A 23,689-nucleotide genomic window follows, 5' to 3' on the forward strand; every position below is an offset into this window, starting at 1 on the left:
GACGAGAGTGAGCGTTCACTTAGAACATTCCCGACCGCTCGGTTTAGGACAAAAGTGAGCATTCACTTAGAACGTTCCCCACCGCTCAGTTTAGGACAAGAGTGAGTGTTCACTGAGAACGTTCCCCACCGCTCGGTTTAGGACGAGAGTGAGTATTCACTTAGAATGTTCCCCACCGCTCGGTTTGGACCAGGAGTTTTTCGGATAACGTCCCTGGGTTTTGTTTACGAGAGTGACAGTTCGTTGAGAACTTCTATCACCGCTCAGTTTAGGACGAGAGTGAGCGTTCACTGAGAACGTTCCCCACCGCTCGGTTTATGATGAGAGTGAGTGTTCACTGAGAGCGTTCCCCACCGCTCGGTTTAGGACGAGAGTGAGCGTTCACTTAGAACGTCCCCATCGCTCGGTTTGGACCAGGAGTTTTTCGGATAACGTCCCTAGGTTTTGTTGATGCCAATGATGGCGTACTTCTAAGAGGGATTTACCTCTTCGGTCTTCTTCCACTCCTCTTGGCCGAGTGGCCGAGTACCTGTAAGGCCGAATGGCTGAATGCTGAAACGCTTGAGGTCATAGAAGGCTGAACGGTTGAGGCCGAATGGCCGAGCTATTGTACGATTGAACACTTGATGCCAAATTTGGCTAATTGGTGATTTTGTCATTGGACCCTTAATAAGTCTTTGAACAATATTATAATATTGAATTAATATATTTAAATTAAATCATATAAATTATATAATAAAATGAATCTATATCAAAATGAATCTATAATAGGTCCTAAGTGGATGGACCAAACAGCGGATAGACCGATCAACCTTATTATGTGACCGCTCGGTTCACATTATATATGATACAGGTTAGGATTGAGCTTGGGGATAAAATTTAAAACGACATGTTTAATCATAAATTTTGTTGTAATAAGTTAAGGGTATGATGTAACAATTTGATATAATGTGAAATGAAAAACATATATATTGGTAGGTCTAAAGAAGTATTTATCCGTGGATATATGGATAGATAAGAAAAGCGTCTTCGTCTATAATATTCATAGGTCAAATTTGAGATTATTCAATATCTAATCAATATCATCAAGATTGGGTAGTAAGTATATATATTTCTTTGAGCTGATAAATTTGTTAATATTCTTGAGAAAAAATAATTATGATTATATTTAAATAAAAAATACTTAACTATTTAATCATTTCCGAGAAAATAACTTTGATATTTATAGTGGATCATTAAACTGAAATATGAATAAAATGAAATTAATTATTATAGTTGTAGGTGAAATCTTATACTCTCATTGTTTGTATTATGTGTAAGTATATTGAGATTGATATATAAAACTTATAAATACCTCGTTTTTTTTTTGTTTTTCTTTCATATGTATATGTATGAGTATAACATACTCAAATAAGAGTTGTTTAAAAAAAATTCGAGAGATGTCATATAAAATGTTGATTAATTGAAAACTTAATTTTAATATACCTTATTGATAGAGAATATATAGATAATTTTCTATTTTTAATGTAGAACTTCTATTATTGTACAAAACTTAGATGTTTTTGTAATATACTACGAATAATTATAAAGATGTAAAATATTGACATAAATACATATTTATAACGTTATGATATTATTAAAGTTCTCTCTAAGAAAACTTATGCATGTTTTTTCTAAGAAAATCTTATTGCGTAAAAAAAAATTATACTTTATAATTTTAATTAAGTAATATTACTTGCATAATAATCTATTTTTTTTTACTCATTTGGTGTACTTTTCTGCGTAAAATATCAAAAATGGGTAAATTTTCTTTTGTTACTTATCTTGATGTAAGTCGTGGTTTAAAGAAGCGACTTCATAATAGTAATAATAGAAGTCATGAGTTATGAAGTCGTGGTCACTATACACGAATTCATTTTTTTTTTCGACTCAGAAGTATTGTGTTGTGAACATGACTTATGTGAAAAGTGAATGAAATTGTGGCCAAAATGACAACTTTCAATTTTTAATTTCCAAACCCGAGCACATGTCTTTTAGTGCATGAAAGTCATGATTTATGATACAACTTCTACTTTGTTTTATTTCTTTTTAAAATAAGGATGTGTTAGTAAGTGAAGGTAGAGTATGAAATGGATAAAATTTATAATTTATTGGGATAAAAAATATGAAAAAGGTAATTATTTTTGTAAGTAATTATATGGTTTATTTAAATAATATTATATTTTAAGCTTGATTTAAGTATTATTAATTTTAAAGAGATAACTTATCAATGAGAAAAGGTAGTCAAAAGGAATGTGGCTCTTAATAGATGTATTAATTGCAATTGTAGAAGATTACAAAGGATCCTAAAATGTATATTTTCCTCTATTATGACTTTCATTGTGTCAATATGTTGGTTTAGTTGATCAACAATGCAATAATTGAAAATGAGAAAACAAAAAGACAACTATGATGTGATGGTAAGAAAGTAAAAGGGTTTAGAAATTTTCATAATCACACCACTAATCATTTAATCTAACTGTGTAAGACATTGGTTGTCATTTTGATGAGAGAGAATATCTTGAACATTAAATTTAGAATTTTCTCATTCATATATATTTGGACATGACACAACGGATTGTTGGGAGTTATTAGGAGGACAATAATATCATTAGGATATGATTTGTTTGTAACATTCAATTTGTTTTCAACTCTCATTTAACAAACCATGATTTTGTTCTTTCAAACGTTGCCTTGACTATAGCGAAAATTGATAAGGAATATGCTCCTTTTAGAACGTAGTTCATACATACCACCAGATTCATTATCATGTGGTCATATCTTTTATCTCATCATATGGTTGAGTCCACTTTTTTTAATGGTATTTTATCAATCTAGGAAAACACTTACCGAAATTAATCTCTCATAGAATACAACTTTGCTTGACAATTATTTGCTTCATCTCGTAAGTTGTGATAATATAACAAATATAATAAGAATGACTTGAATAGAATTAAACATGTGATATAAATAATAAGGAATTTGGTACATATGTTTATTAATTGTCTCTTGAGCTTTGCATTTTTTAAATATTTTGTTGAATTTTGTTGCTCGATGACGTATACAATACATTGATATGAAACCTTCTCCGTCCCATCCAACTTCTTCTACTTGTTATGCTAACAATATGTCCTTGCCTTTGTCCATTATCATGAACACATTCGGTTGAGGCGTAACATGTTCTCATAGTAACATGATCTAGATGGTATGTTGAGTTTTAAAGTCTTGCACAATAAAACAAATATTCATTCAATCAGGAATGAAAGAATCACATTGGGTCTAAAGTCCTTAGGTTCTAGGTTGCAGGAATGAGCCTAGATCTACCTAAGAGCACTTTTAGGACATTGAACAAAGGATACAATACGCATACAAATAGTGATAATAAGAGTAAAGGAATGAAATCCAATCTCACCACGAATCCATCATTATAATTTCTTAAACTTGAATTTAACTAAATCTTATGATCAATAATTTATTTACAAACACAGTTTTATCAAATCTAGAGATAAACATTTGATGATCTCAACAAATTTTTATGGATACGACATTTGTTGATACCACTATACACGAGTGTACTTGCTGAAATTGGTTGTTAAGAAAACTTCGTTAGTCAACATAAAAGGATCTGAATGAATTATTTTAACAAAATTTGGGATTAAATTGAAACAAAAATATAAGTAGAGACTAACTTGAAACTTTCCAACCAAACTTGTGAATAGGGATGGCAAAAAAATCCGCGCCCGCGGATATCCGCGGATAAAATCCGCGACGGATAGTTGGTACCTGCGGATATTTACTATCCGCGGGTTGCGGGTAGCGGGTTTTTTAATACCCGCTTATAAATGGGTCGGGTGCGGGTATTATACTATCCGTATCCACGGATATCCGCTACCCGCAAAAAATAAAAATAAAAATTTAATTTATATTTTATTAAGTTAAATTTAATTAAAATTAACATTAATTTATATTTTATAAAGTTAAATATAATTAAAATTAAATTTTAATTTATATTTAATTTAATATATATTATATTTTATATATTTTTTGTAATTTTATTTAAATTTTATTATAATATTTTATAAAAATATATTTTTTTAAATATTTATGGGATATCCACGGGTATCCACGGATATCCGCGGGTTTTAAAATATCTGCGGATATTTTTTAAGCGGATATCCGTGCGGGTAGCGGGTCGGGTAACAGGTGGATTTTTTTTTGTCGAGTCGGGTTGCGGGTAGGCACTATCCGTGCCCGACCCGATCCGTTGCCATCCCTACTTGTGAATAAGTGAGTAATTAAACCTAATTACAATTTATATATGAGTATTACTTAATTTTTTTTTAAAAAAAATTATACATCAAATCACAACACTTCAATTTTAAAACTAATTTTATTTTCTTTTTAAATTAAAAAAAATACATATTTTAAACTTATAATATTTTTAAAATATTAAAAATGTATATATGGCACATGTAATTTTTTAATTTTAATATTCGAAACAATAAAAAAAATGGATTTTTTCTTTGTTAGCTTATTTTTACATTGTGATAGATACATTTACATATTTTAATTTAATATATTGTACAACTTATTTATAAATTTAATGTTAAAAAAGCTATAATTTTAAAATAGAAATTTTTAATATTTTAAAAAATTTTATATTTTTAATATTTTAAAAAATTATAATTTTAAAATCGGAATTTTTTATATAAATTAAAAATAAAATTAATTTGAATATTTAAGTGGAGTGATTTAATGTATAAATTCTAAAAATTATCTTAACATGTGTATATAAATTGTAGTTAGACCTAATTTCTAATTTGATTTTATTTTAGAAAAGACAATTTTATTTTAGAATAAAATTGAGGTTAAGTTGAGTAAATTTTTTAAATATATAGACTAAATTAAATATAATACACTCTTGTATGAAACTGATACTAACACGTGACGCCATCACATAACACAACAATAACATATAACATGTACGAAAATAGTATTATCAATATAATGAAATACACCTAATTTTATCATTTTAACAAAAAATATAACTTGATAAAGAGTAAATAAAAAACCAAGTTGAATAATTAAGACGAAAATAAGGAGAATTTTATTTTAACCTATAATAGGTTGGGAAAGTGGAATATTTAAGAAACTCATTGTATGTTTTATTTATTATTATTTATATATTTTATTTATTTATTATTATTTATAAATATTTTTATTTTTCCTTAATTAATCAATTTTAACTTCTATTTTAGTTTTCTATATGTTTTCTTTTTAGTAACGGTATTTTAATTCAATTATTTCCTTCATTGATACCAAAAAAAACATTACAAAAATACTTAAAAGAGAATTAAAGTTTCCTCATGTATTTTAAATGATAATTGCATCTTTTATGTTTCTAATTTAATAACATTAATAATATTTTTAATTTTAAAATAAACATTTACGTTACTTATATAGCATGCATGTCTAAAACATCATCCACCAACGACAATGTCCTAACATCTGAACTGCCACATCCGCCAAAATTTTCCAATTTTCCTCCATGTCCTCCACGTGTCTCTCTTGCATTGGTTCCTCTTTTATTTTCTTTTCTTTTTTCTTTATTTCCTCTCTCTTCACGCCCACCACCACACATACTTTCTCTCTCCTTCCACTTTTTAGTCTTCTCTCTCGTCGGAACAGATACGCTGAATATCTTCTCCTTCTTCCACTCTCTCTAATCTTTCTTTTTGTCTCAGCAGAACACCCCATTTCTAGAGAGAGAAAATTCACCCATGTCTTTTCCAAAAGCATCAACTTGAGAAGTGTGAGAGTCAGAGTGGGTGGTTTTCACTTTTCATTGGTTTCAACTTTCAACTCTCTCTTGCCTCTCCCACTTTTCTATGGTGTTATTTTTCTAGCAAATATTATTATTTTAAGCCCATCTTCCGGTAAGTTGCTTTTCGTTCTTTTCTTCTCTTTGTTTTGTTCTGTTTCTTCTTCTTCTTATCTTGTTTCTCTTTTACCTTTTTATTTTCTTTGGCCGAACTGCACCTACAGGTCAGCTTCTAACTGAAGAGTAAACAAGGGATATGATATACTTTTTGGGGTGGGAGAAGGAAGAAGATAGTTATTGATTTTTTTCAGGGTCACGTGAGAGGAAAAAATTGTGTTTTTATTTTTCTTATTTTGGAGTTTTGGTGGTTTTTGATGAGGTGGGTTTAAAGATTGAAGAGGCTGTGCGGGGAAGGGAATATTAGCACCCAGTGGAATTGGGGTTGATGTTTACCATGGAGACATGTTTGTTTAGAAAGGAAGATTCTGGGACTGCTGGTTTTGTTCTGTACTTCTTGGATTAAAAGAGTTGTTTCTTTTATGAGTTTTGAAAAAAAATAAAATTCGTGGGGATAACGATTAAAATGAGGAATTCAGGTATAGTTTAAAGTCCCATCATGAGTTTCCGAGAGGGAAAGTTAGGAGAAGAGAAGGAATGTGAAGAATCGGTGTTGGGGAGCACTGAATCCAAATCAGTGAGGGAAAATGGATCATTGGCAGCCACACAGTTTACAATTGATGAGAATTTATTGGTTGACCCTAAACTACTCTTTATAGGGTCCAAGATTGGTGAAGGAGCTCATGGGAAAGTATATGAAGGAAGGTCAGTGGCTAAACCTTGGATGTGAATATCGTGTTTTGTAATTTGTATATCATGCCTTAATTTCGTTATTTTCTTTAAAAATTGTCTGAGAAGCCATGTCAGATCATACAGTCTTGGGATATTTATCTACACTTTAGTTTTCATAATTGTGTATATTTTTGTCCCATTAGCTGGCGGAATCATTGTTTTTGCTTTTCTGTTGTGCTTAAGTGCTAAGGAAGAAGTCAAATGTTTGCTGTGGTGTTTCAGCTAAATCACTTTTTTTTACTTTTGTCGTTGAGTAAATAAGAACCGAGCCTTTGTTGGTTCAAGCAGTAAATAACTACCTGTCACAAATTTCACCTACAAAGTTGCGTTTATCCCTTATACTGATTTGACATGAGGTTCCACAACACCAAGAAGCACATCATTGGGTTGGTATTGATTTGATTTTTCTTAAGAACAATTGATTTCTTGCTCTTGTTATAGAGTGTTGGATTTTTCTTTGTTGTGATGGTTTAACCGTTGCTAGTTATTAGAGTACTTGTTCAACACTATGCTTGTGTGTGTGCAACAAGTGATTTGCTGGAAGTTGGAGTTATGGTTTATGTGGGTTTAGATTAATACTTTTCCAGGTACAGAGATCAAATTGTGGCAATCAAAGTTCTGCATCGTGGGAGCACTTCTGAAGAAAGAGTTTCCCTTGAAAATCGTTTTGCTCGAGAAGTTAATATGATGTCTCGTGTCCACCACGACAATCTTGTTAAGGTCAGTTCCATTGTAGCAAAATTATCTTTAGTATTTCTGTGTAGTTCTGTTTTTTTGAAGCCTTAACAATTATGTTAAGTATTGCAGTTTATTTTCCTTCGTGTGCTAGTATAATTGATGGTTTCCTCTTATGTAAGATAACAATATAAGCATGTATTGTTCCCTCGTTATTATTGTTTTGCAGTTTATTGGAGCATGTAAGGATCCACTTATGGTAATAGTCACAGAGCTATTACCAGGGATGTCACTGCGTAAATATTTAATGAGTATCCGTCCTGAACGATTAGACCTTCATTTGGCTATCAACTTTGCTCTTGATATTGCTCGAGCATTGGATTGGCTACATGCTAATGGGATCATACACAGAGATCTAAAACCTGGTATCAACTTAGGCACTTTTTTTTTTTTTTAATTTTCTTCTCCTATAAGTGTTTCTGAAGAAGATTATCCTAGTAGGGTCTTACTTTCGTCAAAATTATCTTTGCTACATTCTCTTCAATTAATGCCATATTAAAGCATACCTTAGCCAGTAATTCTTTGTTGGAACTTGACTCTTACGGAAAATGGTGGTAGTTTTTGACATGGATGTCATAGTTTGAGATCTGAGTATATATTGATGACTCTAGTATTATAACGTGTATGCTTACTCAACTATATTTTTGAAATTGTCACAATGCAGACAATCTGTTGCTTACAGCGGACCAGAAGTCTGTTAAACTTGCTGATTTTGGCCTCGCAAGAGAAGAAACTGTGACTGAAATGATGACTGCAGAAACAGGAACTTACCGTTGGATGGCACCAGAGGTATGTTATTATCTTGGATTATGATGATATCTTTTATTCTCCCGATTCAAGATGCCACCATTAACATAAAATGACAATTGTTGCACTGACATAAGATTAATGAGAGACTCAATCGAAACCATCAAATTGCAGTAGAGACTGAATTTAAAACTAAAACCAGCAATGATGTACACTTTAATTTCAGAATGGTGGACAAATTATTTCTTCAGCATCAAACTGATTGATATTACGCAGTCTTGCTTATATTGCGTAACCGCTGCGTTGCTTGTTTCTGTGTAGTCCCTGCATTTCTTGTATGTGACATTTGCTGTGGCATAGAGTTTCTTCTTAGATTGATTGAGTGCTCTTCCAATATTATTATCCCAGAAGTACTATATGTGTGTGTGTGTGTGTGTATACATCTAAATTTCTACTTATGAAAAGGCATAGTTTACACATATCATCAAGTGGACTTTCATTGTTTTTCTGAGCAGCTAAGATCCATTAATAAATTCCATTTTTCTGAATAGCCAAAAGGGATGTAGTAAATTCTCCCAGTCTCCTGTAATTTGTTTAGTACAGTAATGCACAAATTTAGGACCCTTTAAGGCACCAAAATTGCCCATTAAGAATGTATTGCTATAGTTTTCTGACAATGTAGGCTTTGTATAAATGAAGCTTGTTTTGACAACTTATACCAATTTTGCAGCTGTACAGTACTGTGACTTTGCGTCAGGGAGAGAAAAAGCACTACAACAACAAGGTTGATGTATATAGCTTTGGAGTTGTTCTATGGGAGCTACTAACAAACCGCATGCCATTTGAAGGGATGTCCAATTTACAGGCTGCTTATGCTGCTGCATTTAAGGTATTAAATTTGATATCACTCTGTCCTTATCATCAAATTTGATATCACTCTGTCCTTATCATCAAATATCATGCATACTCAAGGTTGATATATTAATTTGTTAGCTTCCAAAAGCTACCTTTTTCTTGAGAATAATTTGATATGTTACTATTTGCTAATCATGAAATGGTTTGCTTTTGAGATTGCAGCAAGAGAGGCCGAGCATACCAGGTGATATATCCCCTGAGCTTGCTTTTGTGATACAATCATGCTGGGTTGAAGATCCTAACTTGAGACCGAGTTTTAGTCAGATCATTCGCATGCTCAATGCATTTCTCTTCACTCTCTCACCACCATCTCCTCCTTTGCCAGTACCTAACAATGAACCTGAGGTGGCTACAACCAGCAATGGCACCATTACTGAGTTCTCTGCCCGAAACAAAGGAAGGTTTGGCTTTCTTCGCCAATTGTTTTCTTCAAAGAGGACCAAAAACTAACTTTTTAAGTGCTAAATTTTTTAAAATACCCTTTTGTTCTAGATCAAAAGAGTTGCCATTCCATGGTATATACAATTTTAGTAAATTTATGAGTGACCCTCTAAAGTGACCCAAAGGATGTAACGTGTTCTACAAAAGAAAGAATGTTGTTTATAGACTTCTGAAAGATTAAGGAAAAGAAAATAGGATTTGTTTACATTATCTGCTACATCTTGCTGTAAAGGAACTGATTAGTTTAGACATTTTACTATTCTGAGAAAGGTCATTAATTGCTGTGTAATAGTGATTCATTGTAAAATGATTGTTTCCAAAGGATGGTTTGTGTTAATTTGGCGAATTATGCTGCTTGTATATCAACATTCGTGGATCTTTTGAGGGGACATACCTGACTAACCTTTATAAGAGATTAATTCATGTGTTTTATAAGAGATTAATTTTATGTGTTTTATAAAGAGATTGATTTATGTGTTTTTATTAAGATAATGAATTTGTTTTTTTTATATGATGGTTAATTTTCTTGTTTTTAATTAAGGTAATATCTCTTTATGATATTAAGTTTTATTTTAAAATTAAATCTCTGTTCCTTATATTTTAAAAGGATAATGATACATGGACACTCATTTCTATTCTACAGTCATACAATATTAATAAAATTATATTTTTATTTTAAGATGTAAAATGGTTTAAAAAAAATAAGAGTATTAAATTTTATTAGGTGTCAAATATGGTAGAGAAACTTTATGGTGTTCATCTAAAATTTTCCATTTTAAAATTATTCTTTTAGTGTTTCCAATATCAGAAATTAAATTTTAAAAATCATAAAGATTGAAGGAGTTATAAAATAAGATTTATAGAGGTTTTAAATTAAATTTCGCAGTTTTTATTGGTATTTTTCTATCTCTAGAATTATGATTTTAAGCGACACATATTTCTTTCTTGATTTAATTAATGTATTTTTGTTCTTTAAATAAAAGTTAATGTATTTTTATTTTATACATTTTTTAATGAGTGAATTGTCACGTGATTGATTACAAAGTAACGACACCTTATAAATATCTTGCACACTGGTTTCATCATCAGAAAGAGCCGAAACATGCACAGTAAGTATTGTTTGGATTCGAACAGCCGTTTCTGACAGTATTGCGCATCATTACTTTACAGAGAATCTGCTTTGGGAAATCTTATTTTAGCTTTTCAGAGTTTTCTTTTCTTTCATTCAGTGGTAACACATATTTATAATTATTTAGATTAATCACACTAATTACAGATTTTAATTGTTTTAGCTTTTAAATATTTTGAATATACAACTAATTTTAATTGCATCTATCAAATATACCAGATTTTACAATCATGTACTTTTTGCATTAGAATTCTAAGAGCTTTTTAACTGGTAATTTATAATTAATTGCTTAAAGGGATTTCACCTTACCCAATTGATACTACCTCTTTTGTTAGTTGCACCACCAATTTTCTTTAATTCCCACATGCTTCCATACGTAGCCTTAAGTTTGTTGCTCTATGCCGAGGGAAAGAAAATATTTTTCATTTCCTTTTCTTTTATATTTTTATTATGTTTATGGGAAAATAAATAATACTTTTTTTCGCACTGATTTATCTTTTCATTTTATTTGTTCGCCAAATTTCTTTATTAGTTATGTAAATTAACAATTGGATGATAAACAAATAAGTCATTAATATATGCAGGAGTTAACATATAATAATATATTAAAACAACTACAGGAAAATAAAGTTAACCTTACAGTTATTACAAAATAACCATAAAATTTAAACTTTACAAAATTCTTATACTACTACAAAACTATGTACCTAACCGACGGTTTAGACACCACTATTAACAGTAAGGTACTAAACGGCTGGTCTCTCTTCTTCTTCCAAACCTTGCTCCACCGAGCACTCCTTTACCTCTGCTCACACTCAAAGGTGATCATTGCAAGAGAAGAACCCAACAGGAACATGAACACAACAAGAAATAAGGGTAAGCTAATGTAATTTAATTGCATACACATACATCTAATTTGCACAAGTTCAAACAATGCAGAACCAAACACTACTGCATACCAAAACCGAATACAAGCAAACATATACAAACTGAACACTCAAATAGTTATGACCGAACACTATATTCATGCATAGACCGAACACCTGACTTGACCATCCGGATTGTATGAATATATAGCTACAGTCGTCCTTGCACTTGCGGTGGTGAAACAGCTGACACCAATCAAGCTACCACCCAAGGTTAATCAAGTGATGTTTACCTCGATACCCTAAGGTTAAAGGACCTCATGATATTCTCACAAATGAATTACCTCTCTCTATGTGAGAATGGTAATCATAGAATTTCAGGATGAACGACAGCTTAGCACGATATCCATATTCATACTTTACAACCACCTTGATAACCAATAACTAAGATATTCCTCCTTGGAATTCTCTTTCATACCAGTTGGAACATCATACCATACTTTCAATTTGACACCCTTATGATAATGCATACATCAGCCATCAAAGCAATTGGAACAATTAATTATCCTAACACATTGGAATAAATATAAGCCGAACAGAAATAACCAAACATATATGAACAAGACCAAACACCCTGTGAATGTTGGAGACCGATCGCTCCCTCACTACTTAAAGAACAAGACCGACCGATCAATAATAGATACAGCCGAAGAGAAGGCCGAGCACTATTACTAACCCATAACTAGAAGATTACGAGTACCACAACATGACCGAATACTACCACCATACCAAGTATTAAGTTTAGACCGAACGCCTATGGCTTAGGCCAAACACCTATAGTTTAAGTCGAACACTTAGAGTTGATACTGATTGCTAAAATATCACTGAACGGTCAATAACAGGTAAGGCCCATGAGAGGCCGAACACAGTTAAGACCGAATACAAGTACGAGGTCAAGCACTACTACAAGAATGAGTGTTACTAAGAGACCACACACCCACTAAGACCGATCACTACTAAGAGACCACACAATACGTTTGCTATGACTAAAACATAATACTAGCACAAGACCGATCGTTCATTAACTGAAAAGCTCTACAGAAGTAGAACTTAGTTAAGACCGAACACAAGAAGAAAGCCGAACGTTCACTGAATGACACTCGGCGATCTGCATAATTCTGCAGAATAGCTGCAGTATTATGATCAACCACTATCTTCACCAATTCCTACCACTTCCCAACTTCTAATCCTCAAAACCTGATTCATATACCATTTTAAGCCTATACAAAGACACCTAAAATCGCTCTAACATCATCCCAAAGAGTCCCATACCAGATTTCACTCCCAACCCCAAACTATCATATTCACATACTCACTGTCTTAAGATTAGAATAAACCGAACACTTATACAGAGAAACTCCAACCAGTTCACAGGTTCCAACATTCACAAATTCAACACAATTCAATCAAACATTCAAGTTACACATGCAACCATCCAAACAGTAATTTCATACATAGGAAATCACAATTAAATTAACTAGCTTCCCTTACCTCGAATGAACCGGACAAATTCTACACTTCCACAGTCTTGCCTAACCCGCAAGTAACTTCTAAGGCAGCCTACAAATTTCTGATCGGTGAAGATTTGAGAACCTCAAAGGACGAAGGAATTGAACTTACCAACCCCAAAACAACAACTTCATCGATGAAAAGAAAAGCTCTTGACACCAGGAAAGCTCAGGCACGACATGATGGATGATCAGTTGAAGAAAAAGTGAGAATTTATAGAGAGAATTTGTAGAGAAAAGGAAGAGAAAAGAGAATTCAGAAATTTGGAAAGAAGAAGTGCATGCAGAGAATGAACGAGATTTTGAAATTTTTGCTTATATACTACCACCAAAACCATTCGGTCCAATCAGCTGCATACACTTGGCTTCCTCCACTTTCTATGAATTTCTCGATCCTTACATTCTCCCTAACAACAAAAATTTTCGTCCTCGAAAATTGAACTTACCACAGAACAGGTGAGGATACAATTCCCTCATGACATCTTCCAATTCCTAGGTAAAGTCACCTGTTCTCCTGTCCCAAACCACCTTAACTAAACTGATGGATTTTCCTCTAAGTCTCTTAGTTAGGCTCTCGGCAATGTTGACTGGCTGCATCTCGACCGAACGGTCTTCTCTTACTTGAACATCTTTTACTTCCAGCACGTGAGAAGGATCCGGCACATACTTTCTAAGTTCTGATACATGGAAAACCGAGTGAGGGTTGGCTAGTTGAGGAGGCAAGGCTATCTCGTAAGCAACTGGCTCTATATGCCTTAAAATTTGATAGGGACCAATAAACTTAGGAGATAACTTCTTAGACCGAACGACTCTTCCAATACCCGTAGTAGGATTTAGTCTAAGAAAGACGTGGTCTCCAACAACAAACTTTGAGACGCTTTCAACCTTTCTCGAATTAATTTCACCTTTTCTGTAGTCTGTTGAATCACTTCAGGTCCAGTTAACACCACTTCTTCTTCCTGAAACCAGCAAAGAGGGGTCCTGCAACATCTTCCATATAAAGCTTCGAATGGTGCCATGCCAATACTGGACTAAAAATTGTTGTTATAGGTGAATTCCTAATGACAGTACTTCATCCCAGATTCCCAAATGATTCAAAACACACGTACTTAACAGGTCTTCAAGTGTCTGGATCGTTCTCTCAGATTGGCCGTCCGTATGGGGCTGATAAGCTGAACTCATTTGCAACTGACTTCCCAATTCATTATGTAGTGATTACCAAAACCGAGACGTGAATCTAGTATCTCTGTCAGAGATGATAGTAGCTGACACTCCATGCAACCGAACCACTTCTCTGATGTAGAGTTGAGCCAACGTTGCCATTGACATCTTCAAATTAATCGCAAGAAAGTGAGCACTTTTAGTTAACCTGTCTACTATAACCCAAATAGCATCATGATTTCTGACCATTCGGGGTAAATGAGTAACAAAATCCATAGCAATGCTATCTCATTTCCACTCGGGAATTTCCAATTGCTGCAGTAACCCACCAGGTCTTTGATGCTTCGCTTTAGCTCTTTGACAAGTTAAACAAGAAGACACAAACTGAGCCACATCCTCCTTCATGCCTAACCACCAAAAGGATTCCTTGATACATTTTAGTCATGCCCGGATGCATGCTAAAACGACTCTGATGTTCTTCCTAAAGAATCAACCTCTTCAACTCTCCATCATTAGGTACACAAACCCTTTCTTTGAACCTTAAGAGACCGTCTGTACCTATACTGAAATCTTTTCCCTGTTCTGAATCGACCAACATCCTAGCCTTCTGTAGTTCAACATCAGCCGACTGCTTAAGACTACAACACCTGATACTGTTCGGTTCTAACTCAAAATGCAGTCTTAAGTCTCTAAAGCTCTCAAACAAACTCAGCTCTCGGACGATCATCGCAGAGACATGAATGACCTTTCTGCTCAATGCATCAGCCACAACATTCGCCTTTCCCGGGTGGTATAACAGCTCAAACTCATAGTCTTTCAAAAACTCCATCCACCTTCTCTGCCTCATGTTCAGTTCCTTCTGATCGAACAGGTATTTAAGACTTTTATGATCACTGAACACTTGGAACTGTGCACCATAAAGATAATGCCTCCATATCTTCAAGGCAAATACCACTGCTGCCAACTCCAAGTCATGAGTGAGATAGTTCTTCTCATGAACTTTAAGTTGTCTTGAAGCATATGCAACCACCTTCCCTTCTTGCATCAGTACACTGTCCAACCCTTGGTAAGAGGCATCACAAAAAACTTCAAAAGACTTTCCTGTGTCCGGAATTACTAACACAGGAGCACTCGTCAACCTTTTCTTTAGCTCTTGAAAGCTAGGTTCACACCGATCGGTCCATGCAAAAGGTTGATCTTGCCTAGTCAGTTGTGTCAATAGTGCTACTATCTTAGAAAATCCTTCAATGAACCGCTTATAGTAGCCCGCCAATCCCATAAAACTCCTTATCCTAGTGGTTGATTGAGGCCGCTTCCCCTAAAGCACCGCCTGCACCTTTGCAGGATCCACAGAGATACCTCCTAAAAAGTGCACCTCTTCCATCCACTATTCACACTTAGACAGTTTGACATACAACTTCTTCTCCCTCAACACACCGAGCACTGTCCCAAGGTGATCCTCATGCTCTTCATGAGTTTTAGAATAAATAAGTATGTCATCTATAAAGACAACAACGAATTTATCTAAGAATGGTCTGAAGATACAGTTCATGTAATCCATGAATATAGCCGGAGCATTAGTAACACCAAACAACATTACTACATACTCATAATGGCCATACCGAGACCTGAAGGCTGCCTTCTGCACATCTCCCTCTTTAACCAAGATCTGATGGTATCTTGACCTCAAGTCTATCTTGGAAAACACAGTAGTCCCATGCAACTGATCCATCAAGTCATCAATCCTAGGCAATAGATACTTGTTCTTGATGGTTAACTTATTCAATTGTCTGTAATCCACACAGAGCCGAGAACTGTCATCTTTCTTCTTAACCAGCAACATTGGAGCACCCCACGGTCAATAATAGATACAGCTGAAGAGAAGGCTGGGCACTATTACTGACCGATAACTAGAGGATTACGAGTACCACAATAGGATCGAATACTACCACCATACCAAGTATTAAGTTTAGACCAAACGCCTATGGCTTAGGCCAAACACCTATAGTTTAAGCCGAACACTTAAAGTTGATATTGTTTACTAAAATATCACTAAACGGTAATTAATAGGTAAGGCCAATAAGAGGCCGAACGCAGTTAAGACTGAATACAAGTACGAGGTCGAGTACTAGTATAAGAACGAGCGCTACTAAGAGACCACACAACCACTAAGACCGATCGCTACTAAGAGACCACACAACCCACTAAGACTGATCGCTACTACGAGATCCCACAACCCACTAAGACCGATCGCTACTAAAAGATCACACACCTCACTAAGAACGATCGCTTCTAAGAGATCCCACACCTTACTAAGAATGATCGCTACGACTAAAAAAGAATACTAGTACAAGATCAATCGGTCATTAACTGAAAAACTCTATTGAAGTAGAACTCAGTTAATACCGAACACAAGAAGAAAGTTGAACGTTCACTGAATGACACTCGACGATCTGGATAATTCTGCAGAATAGTTGCAAAATTATGATCAACCACTATCTTCACCAATTCCTACCACTTCCCAACTTCTAATCCTCCAAACATGATTCATATACCATATTAACCCTATCCAAAGATACCTAAAATCGTTATAATACATCATCCCAAAGAGTCCCATACCAGATTTCACTCCCAAGCCCAAACTATAATATTCACATACTCATTGTCTTAAGATTAGAATAAACCAAACACTTATGCAGAGAATCTCCAACCAGTTCCCAGGTTCCAGCATTCACAAATTCAACACAATTCAATCAAACATTCAAGTTACACACATGCAACCATCCAAACAGTAATTTCATACATAGGAAATCACAATTAAATTAACTAGCTTCCCTTATCTTGAATGAACCAAACAAATTCTACACTTCCACAATCTTGCTTAACCCGCAAGTAACTTCTAAGGCAGCCTACAAATTTATGATCGGTGAAAAGGAACCAACCAGAGGATCAAAAGACAGAAAACATATTCAGAGGAGTAGTTGATGAATACATGCAAGCTGAATAGTGCTTGCATGTACCAGAAAATGTAGGAACCTCAAAGGACGAAGGAATTTAACTTACCAACTCCAAAACAGAAACTTGATCGGTGAAAAGAGAAGCTCTTGACACCAGGAAAGCTCAGGCACGACCTCATTAATGATCGGTTGAAGAAAAAGTGAGAGTTTCTAGAGAGAATTTGTAGAGAGAAGGAGGAGAAAAGAGAATTGATAAATTTGGAAAGAAGAAGTGCGTGCAGAGAATGAATGAGATTTTGAACTTTTTGCTTATATATTACCACCAAAACCGTTCGGTCCAATCAGCTGCATACACTTGGCTTCCTCCACTTTCTCTGAATTTCTCGATCCTTACAGTCATGATATGGTAAAAGACTTTTATATTTATTTGACATATATTATAATAGTAAAATGGTCATAAGTAAATTTTGTATTTTTTTAAAAAAATAATGTTAAATAAATGTATACAAAATTTATCGATATAAAAGTATATCTCTTTAAATAAATTGCAAATCAAATAGTGACTCCATAATGCAAATGCATGATTACATAAGTTAATTGACGCGTGGCTCCATCTAATTTTGATGTGTGGTTTCAAATCTCTCATACATACATTTATCCTCATACTCTCTTAGTTGTGTCTTCGCACAAGTAATATAAAATGGTAAGACCAAGTATCGTATCCTAGAAGACTCTCGGCACTAAACAGTTGTGTGATAACTCAATTAATTAAGACTTAAAATAAACGAGATCATTGGTTTGAAATGAAAAGACAGAAAATTAAATATGAATGCAAATTAATCAATAGTAGAGTAACACAAAGATGAACGAATGTTGTTTAATATGAGATGAATATGTTGTTGGGGTTAGAACCCAATCCCTTGGCGCAATAAGCCTGCCTTAATTCCTAGTTCGTGCAACTCCTAGCGGTCCTAGAGAATTAAGTCTGAAAATCAAGAGCTTAAGACGACCAAGTATTCATACCCTCATCCCTGAGAAATATTACCCTTGGGAGAATTCAACAAGAACATGAATTGTAAGGAACCTCCCAGCACTCATGCAATTCATAAATCATGCACTAAATGAGTTAAATAGAGCAAGCATTAGAAACAGATGAATTCCCTAACAAATAATGAATAAAGCATATAAATTAAGAATCAATTCAAATACATGAGAGTTCACAAGGTTACATCATTCCCCAACAACAAATAGAGTTTAGTTCCCCATAGACATGGAGAAACTATATGAACAATGGAAAAGCATGAGATAGTAAAACCCTAAGAGTAGAAGAGGAAGCTCCCGCCTCCAAATCCGCCTTTAGAGAGTAGAAGAGTGTGCTGTTGTGTTGCTCCAGCCAGAGATACAAAACCTAGAGCGCCTAGGTCCTTTAAATAAAGTTGGAAAAGAGTAGAAACAGGGCCCGGTCCAAAAGAGTCGAAATAGAGCAAAAACTGGGCCGGATCAGCAACGTGCGACGCTCGGGCGCCCCATTTAGGGCGCTCGGGCGGTGGATGTCGACTTCTATAGGGCTTGAGCCTTCAATTTCACCCAAGCTTCGGGGTACGTCGCCCGAGCGGCCTAGGAGGGCGCCCGGGCGGCGGATGTCAATTTTTCCACGCCCAAGCCTCTTGCAGCTCGCCCAAGCTTTGTGCGGTTCCCTCTTCTGGTGCTTTTCTAGGCCTTTCTGAGATCTAAATCTTTTGCACTTCATCTCTGCTTCCTGTACTAACTCATTTTCTATCAAAACAAAGGGAATTAGTCATAAAATCATCAAATTCAACGTCAACTCTCTTATTCACAACTTAATGAAAAAACATGAGTCCAAGCAAGTTTCTAAGTGAAAAAGGTTGCTTTTAGTATCAAAATTACATCATAGATAACGATATTTTAAATCGTTATCATGTCTCTATGCGCTTCTTTACTCGTCATGACTTCACCTTCTCTCACGTGTTTTGGTAACTAGGGTTTAGTTTCATTACTTTGCTAAGCAATCCACTCTATCTACATGTATCTTTTCTATTTTTTTTTCTTCCTGGTTTTATAACTAGATGTATAAATAAATTTGGATATGAATAAATATTAGTATTCAATTAAAAAATATGGTAAAGAGAACATTTTGGATAAAAAAAATTTCTTTAGTATGTTTTATTTATGAATGAATTATGTTATTCAAAATTTTTTATCAACATTATTGATATTTGTGTTATAAATTTTAAGTTAAATATGGATAATTTCCTTGTCTAAATCAATGATACAAAAAATATTTTTTCTTGTAGTTAAAATTTATAATTTGTTTAAGGATATAGTAGTTGACTTCAAGATTAGAATCATAATTATAACTGGTGCTGTCAAAATAAAAATGGATTGTAACCCGCGAGCCAACCCGTGTCACCATGGGTTTGAGTTGGGTTGGATTTGAAAAAACTACAATTTTTTTATGCAGGCTACTTTTCAACCTAGCTCACTTAAAACTCGGCTCATCGGGTTGAACCCATGGTGAGCCAACCCCGCTCACCAACCCACCTAATTTAATTTAATTATTTATTATTTTGTGTTTCAATATTATTAGTTAGCATTTTTTTTATTATTCCTGCACCAATTAATTACAATTTCTTAAAAACTATGTTGTATTATTGTCTTTACATATTGTTTACTCGCTTTGTTTACTCTTACGGAGAGAATGAATGACTCATGTTTGTGAAAAGTGTTACGGTAGATGTTGCTTCCTTTAAGTATTAGAATTTGAACACTTCATGTTTTGTTAATTTTTAATGTTTTAAATTATTTTGAAATTCTATTTTGTATGGACATCTTCATGTAATTGTTTCTTTTGCTAATATTATTGTGCTTCTTGTTATTCTTCTTTATTTTTCATTTGGTTTCACTTTTTTTATCATACACAAAGGGGAGAAAAGGGGAGAAAAAGTGTTGTCGGTATATTAGTCATCATAAACAAGAGAAGATTGTTAGCATACATGATGTAGAAGTTGTTTGTTATTTATAACATCCAAAAGATGGTCTTTATTCTAAACTGTAAAAACCTTTGTTAAGAATCTTCTGCCACTAATGTTTTTATAAATCAATTAAAAGTGTCAATAAAAAGCATTGCAACCCTACTTTTGAAATAGTTAATACACTTTTAGATAATCCTTCAAAGATGTGAAAACTAAAGAAGAAAACGATATATTTCATAATTAATCATTTAAGATAAAATTCACTACAAGAAAAAACACTATTATCTACAGTAAAACTTCGTGGATAATGTTGTTACTTACGGATTATTTATGGACTAAAATCTATAGATAAAATAATTGTAAATAACGTTACCTACAGATTTATCCATAGGTAATTATCTATGAAAAAGATTCGTAAGTAATTACCTATAAAAAAAATTTGTAAGTAATTACTTATAAAAAAATTCATCGGTAATTCCATGTGCAAAAGAGGTTTATTTACATAGTATATTTGTTGGGTTATTGGGCTCCCTTCCTATGTGGAGAATAGGCCCAAATAATGTGGACCTTTATGTCTCACTAGGTTAAATAGAGATGGGTCAGATTAGTAGGGCACATTAGAATCATTTGAAAAGAGGCAAAAGCCAAGTGAGAGAAAAAGGAAGAGAGAAAGCTATCCCTGCATAACCCTAAACCGACATTGGTGTTTTCGTCGCTGTGAAGTCGTTCACTGTTGGAGCGAGCTGATTTTTGGACAGTAGGTTCTAGACATATGGTTCTTCATTCTGATCGTTCGGATCGTCAATGAGAGGTCTAGATTGGGAGAAATCGGTCCCACACCAGTAGTACTATTTTGGAGAATTTTCATCTTCTTTGTTCTCATTTGTAAGCATTTGTGCTTATTTAAATTAGCTTATTGAACACACCATTTGGTGTTATTATTGGAGACTCTTTTGTACCCTATTATTGATGATAGTGGATTTTTCTTTGGTCTTGATGACTCGTGGTTTTTACCCTTGCATTGAGGGGTTTTCCACATTAAAAGTTGTTGGTGTCTCTTTGTGCTTTGGGTTCTATTTTTGTTCTATTTGTTTGGTGCTCGTCACAGATTCTCGCAAGAAGGGGGATTGAATTTCTGCTGCATTATTACTCTTTGCCAAGTTGTTATATGTTTTGGCCCTTTCCCCCATCAGAGTGGTATTAAAGCTCTTTGGTTAAGGGACTGTTTAGTTTGCGTGAATGATGGAGGCACATACAAAATTGATTCCTTTGAATGGAGAAAATTATCACCTATGGAAAGGCAAGATAAAGGACTTGCTATTTGTAAAAAATTTGCATCTTCCTGTTTTTGCTTCTAATAAGCCGGAATCCAAGTCAGATGAAGAATGAGATTTTGAACATCAACATGTATGTGGATTTATCAGGCAGTTTGTTGATAATAATGTTTATAGTTTTGTTGCTAATGAGACACATGCGAGAAGCCTATGGGATAAGCTTGAGTCCTTGTATGCTTCTAAGTCAGGGACTAATAAATTATACTTGTTGAAAAATTTTATGGAGTTGAAGTACAAGGAAGGAACTCCTGTTTCAAATCACTTGAGTGAATTTCAAGGACGCTATGATCAATTAGCAGGAGTGGGTATAAAATTTGATGATGATCTATTGGGCTTATTCCTATTAAACTCTTTACCGGATTTGTGGAAAACATTTCGGGTTTCCATGATAAGACGCAGGGTACTTCATCTCATTCAGAAGTGCTTATTACAGAGAATAGGGGGTGAAGGTAGAAGAAAAAATAAAATAGTCATAGAGATAAAAGCAAGAGCAAGTCTAGGTCTCGATACAAGAATATGGAGTGTCACTATTGTCACAAAACAGAGCATATAAAGAAGAACTATTTTTTGTTGAAGAAAGAGAGCAAAGACAAAAAGCATAAGCAAAGAGAAAAAGATATCGATGATTGTGATCGTGTTACTACTACTACATGTGGTGACCTTGTTTGTCTTCATGATTATGACGCTATTAATCTTGTATCTGATGAGAGCATGTGGATAATTGATATTGGTGGTACACTGCATGTTACATCCAGGAAGGAGTTCTTCACATCTTATATACCTGGTGATTTTGAAGTATTGAAAATGGGTAATGATGGGGTGTCTAAGGTTATTGGTGTTGGTGATGTTCACTTGCAAACCAACATGGGGATGCAGTTGTTGCTTAGAGGAGTTAAACATGCTCTAGATGTTCGCTTTAACTTGATTTCTGTGCAGGTACTTGATGATGGTGGATTTGATATTGGTTCTGGAAAGTGGAAGCTAACCAAAGGTAACTTGATTGTGGCTAAAGGGGAGAAAAACTCTAAGCTTTACTGGACAAAAGCTTTGGTTGCTAAAGATAGTGTGAATGTCGTGTATATGGAGTCATCTTTGTGGCATATAGAAGGCTTTGACATATCAGTGAAAAGGGACTTAACTGCTTAGCTAAAAAGGATGTTCTCTCAGGATTGAAGAGTGTAGAGTTGGAGAAGTGTTCTCACTACATGGCTGGTAAACAAACCAGAGTATCCTTCAAGAAGCATCCTCCTTCCAGGAAGTTAGAGTTGCTTAAATTGGTGCATTATGATGTTTGTGGCCCATTGAAGGTAAAGTCTTTTAGTGGTGCACTTTACTTTGTTACTTTTATTGATGATTGTCCCAGGAACCTTTGGGTTTATGCACTACAGAGAAAAGACCAAGCGTTGGACAAGTTTAAAGAATTTCATGCTTTGGTTGAGATGCAGTCAGGCAAGAAGCTGAAGCGCATTCGTACTGACAATGGTGGTGAATATTGTGGGCCATTTGACGCTTATTGTAGACAGTATGGTATTGCACATAAGAAGACTCCTCCCAAAACTCCTCAATTGAATGGTTTAGCAGAAAGGATGAACAGGACATTGATTGAAAGAGTTAGGTGTATGCTTTCTGAAGCAAAATTGCCTAAGCATTTCTGGGATGAGGCATTGTTTACAGCAGTGCATGTTATTAATCTAAGTCTTGCAATTGCTTTGAACTTTAAGGTGCCAGGCAAGATTTTGGTTTGGCAAGAATGTTACTTATGATCATTTGCGTGTCTTCGGTTGTAAAACATTTGTTCATGTTCCAAAGGATGAAAGATCCAAGTTGGATGTGAAGACAAGACAATGCATCTTCATTGGCTTTGGTCAGGATGAATTTGGCTACAAGTTGTATGACCCCGTTGAAAAGAAAGTTGTTAGAAGTCGTGATGTGCAATTCATGGAAGATCAAACCATTGAAGATATTGATAAGGTGGAGAAGTCTACACCTAAGTAAGATGGTAATGTGACTGATTTTGATCCAATTCGGTTGTCTATTAATGATTTGGATATTGATGTTCATGATGATGAACAACATGGTGATACTAATAATCAGCAGATTGGGATGGCTTGGATGTTCCTATTGATAATGTTGA

General features: G+C 34.3%; 1 protein-coding gene across 1 annotated transcript; it reads left to right on the top strand.

Annotated features, from left to right (window-relative positions):
• Positions 1-5,694: 5,694 nt before the first annotated feature.
• LOC124842809 (serine/threonine-protein kinase STY13-like) lies at positions 5,695-9,938 on the top strand. Its single transcript, XM_047319377.2, has 7 exons — positions 5,695-5,975; positions 6,085-6,682; positions 7,297-7,429; positions 7,614-7,809; positions 8,109-8,233; positions 8,922-9,080; positions 9,269-9,938. The coding sequence occupies exons 2-7, from the start codon at positions 6,477-6,479 to the stop codon at positions 9,554-9,556; spliced, it is 1,107 nt and encodes a 368-aa protein (XP_047175333.1). The 5' UTR covers positions 5,695-5,975; positions 6,085-6,476; the 3' UTR covers positions 9,557-9,938.
• The last annotated feature ends 13,751 nt before the right edge of the window (positions 9,939-23,689 follow it).

The sequence above is a fragment of the Vigna umbellata genome, chromosome 3 (genome assembly GCF_029865625.1).
Source record: "Vigna umbellata cultivar VRB3 chromosome 3, Vumbellata_1.0, whole genome shotgun sequence".
NCBI lineage: Eukaryota > Viridiplantae > Streptophyta > Magnoliopsida > Fabales > Fabaceae > Vigna > Vigna umbellata.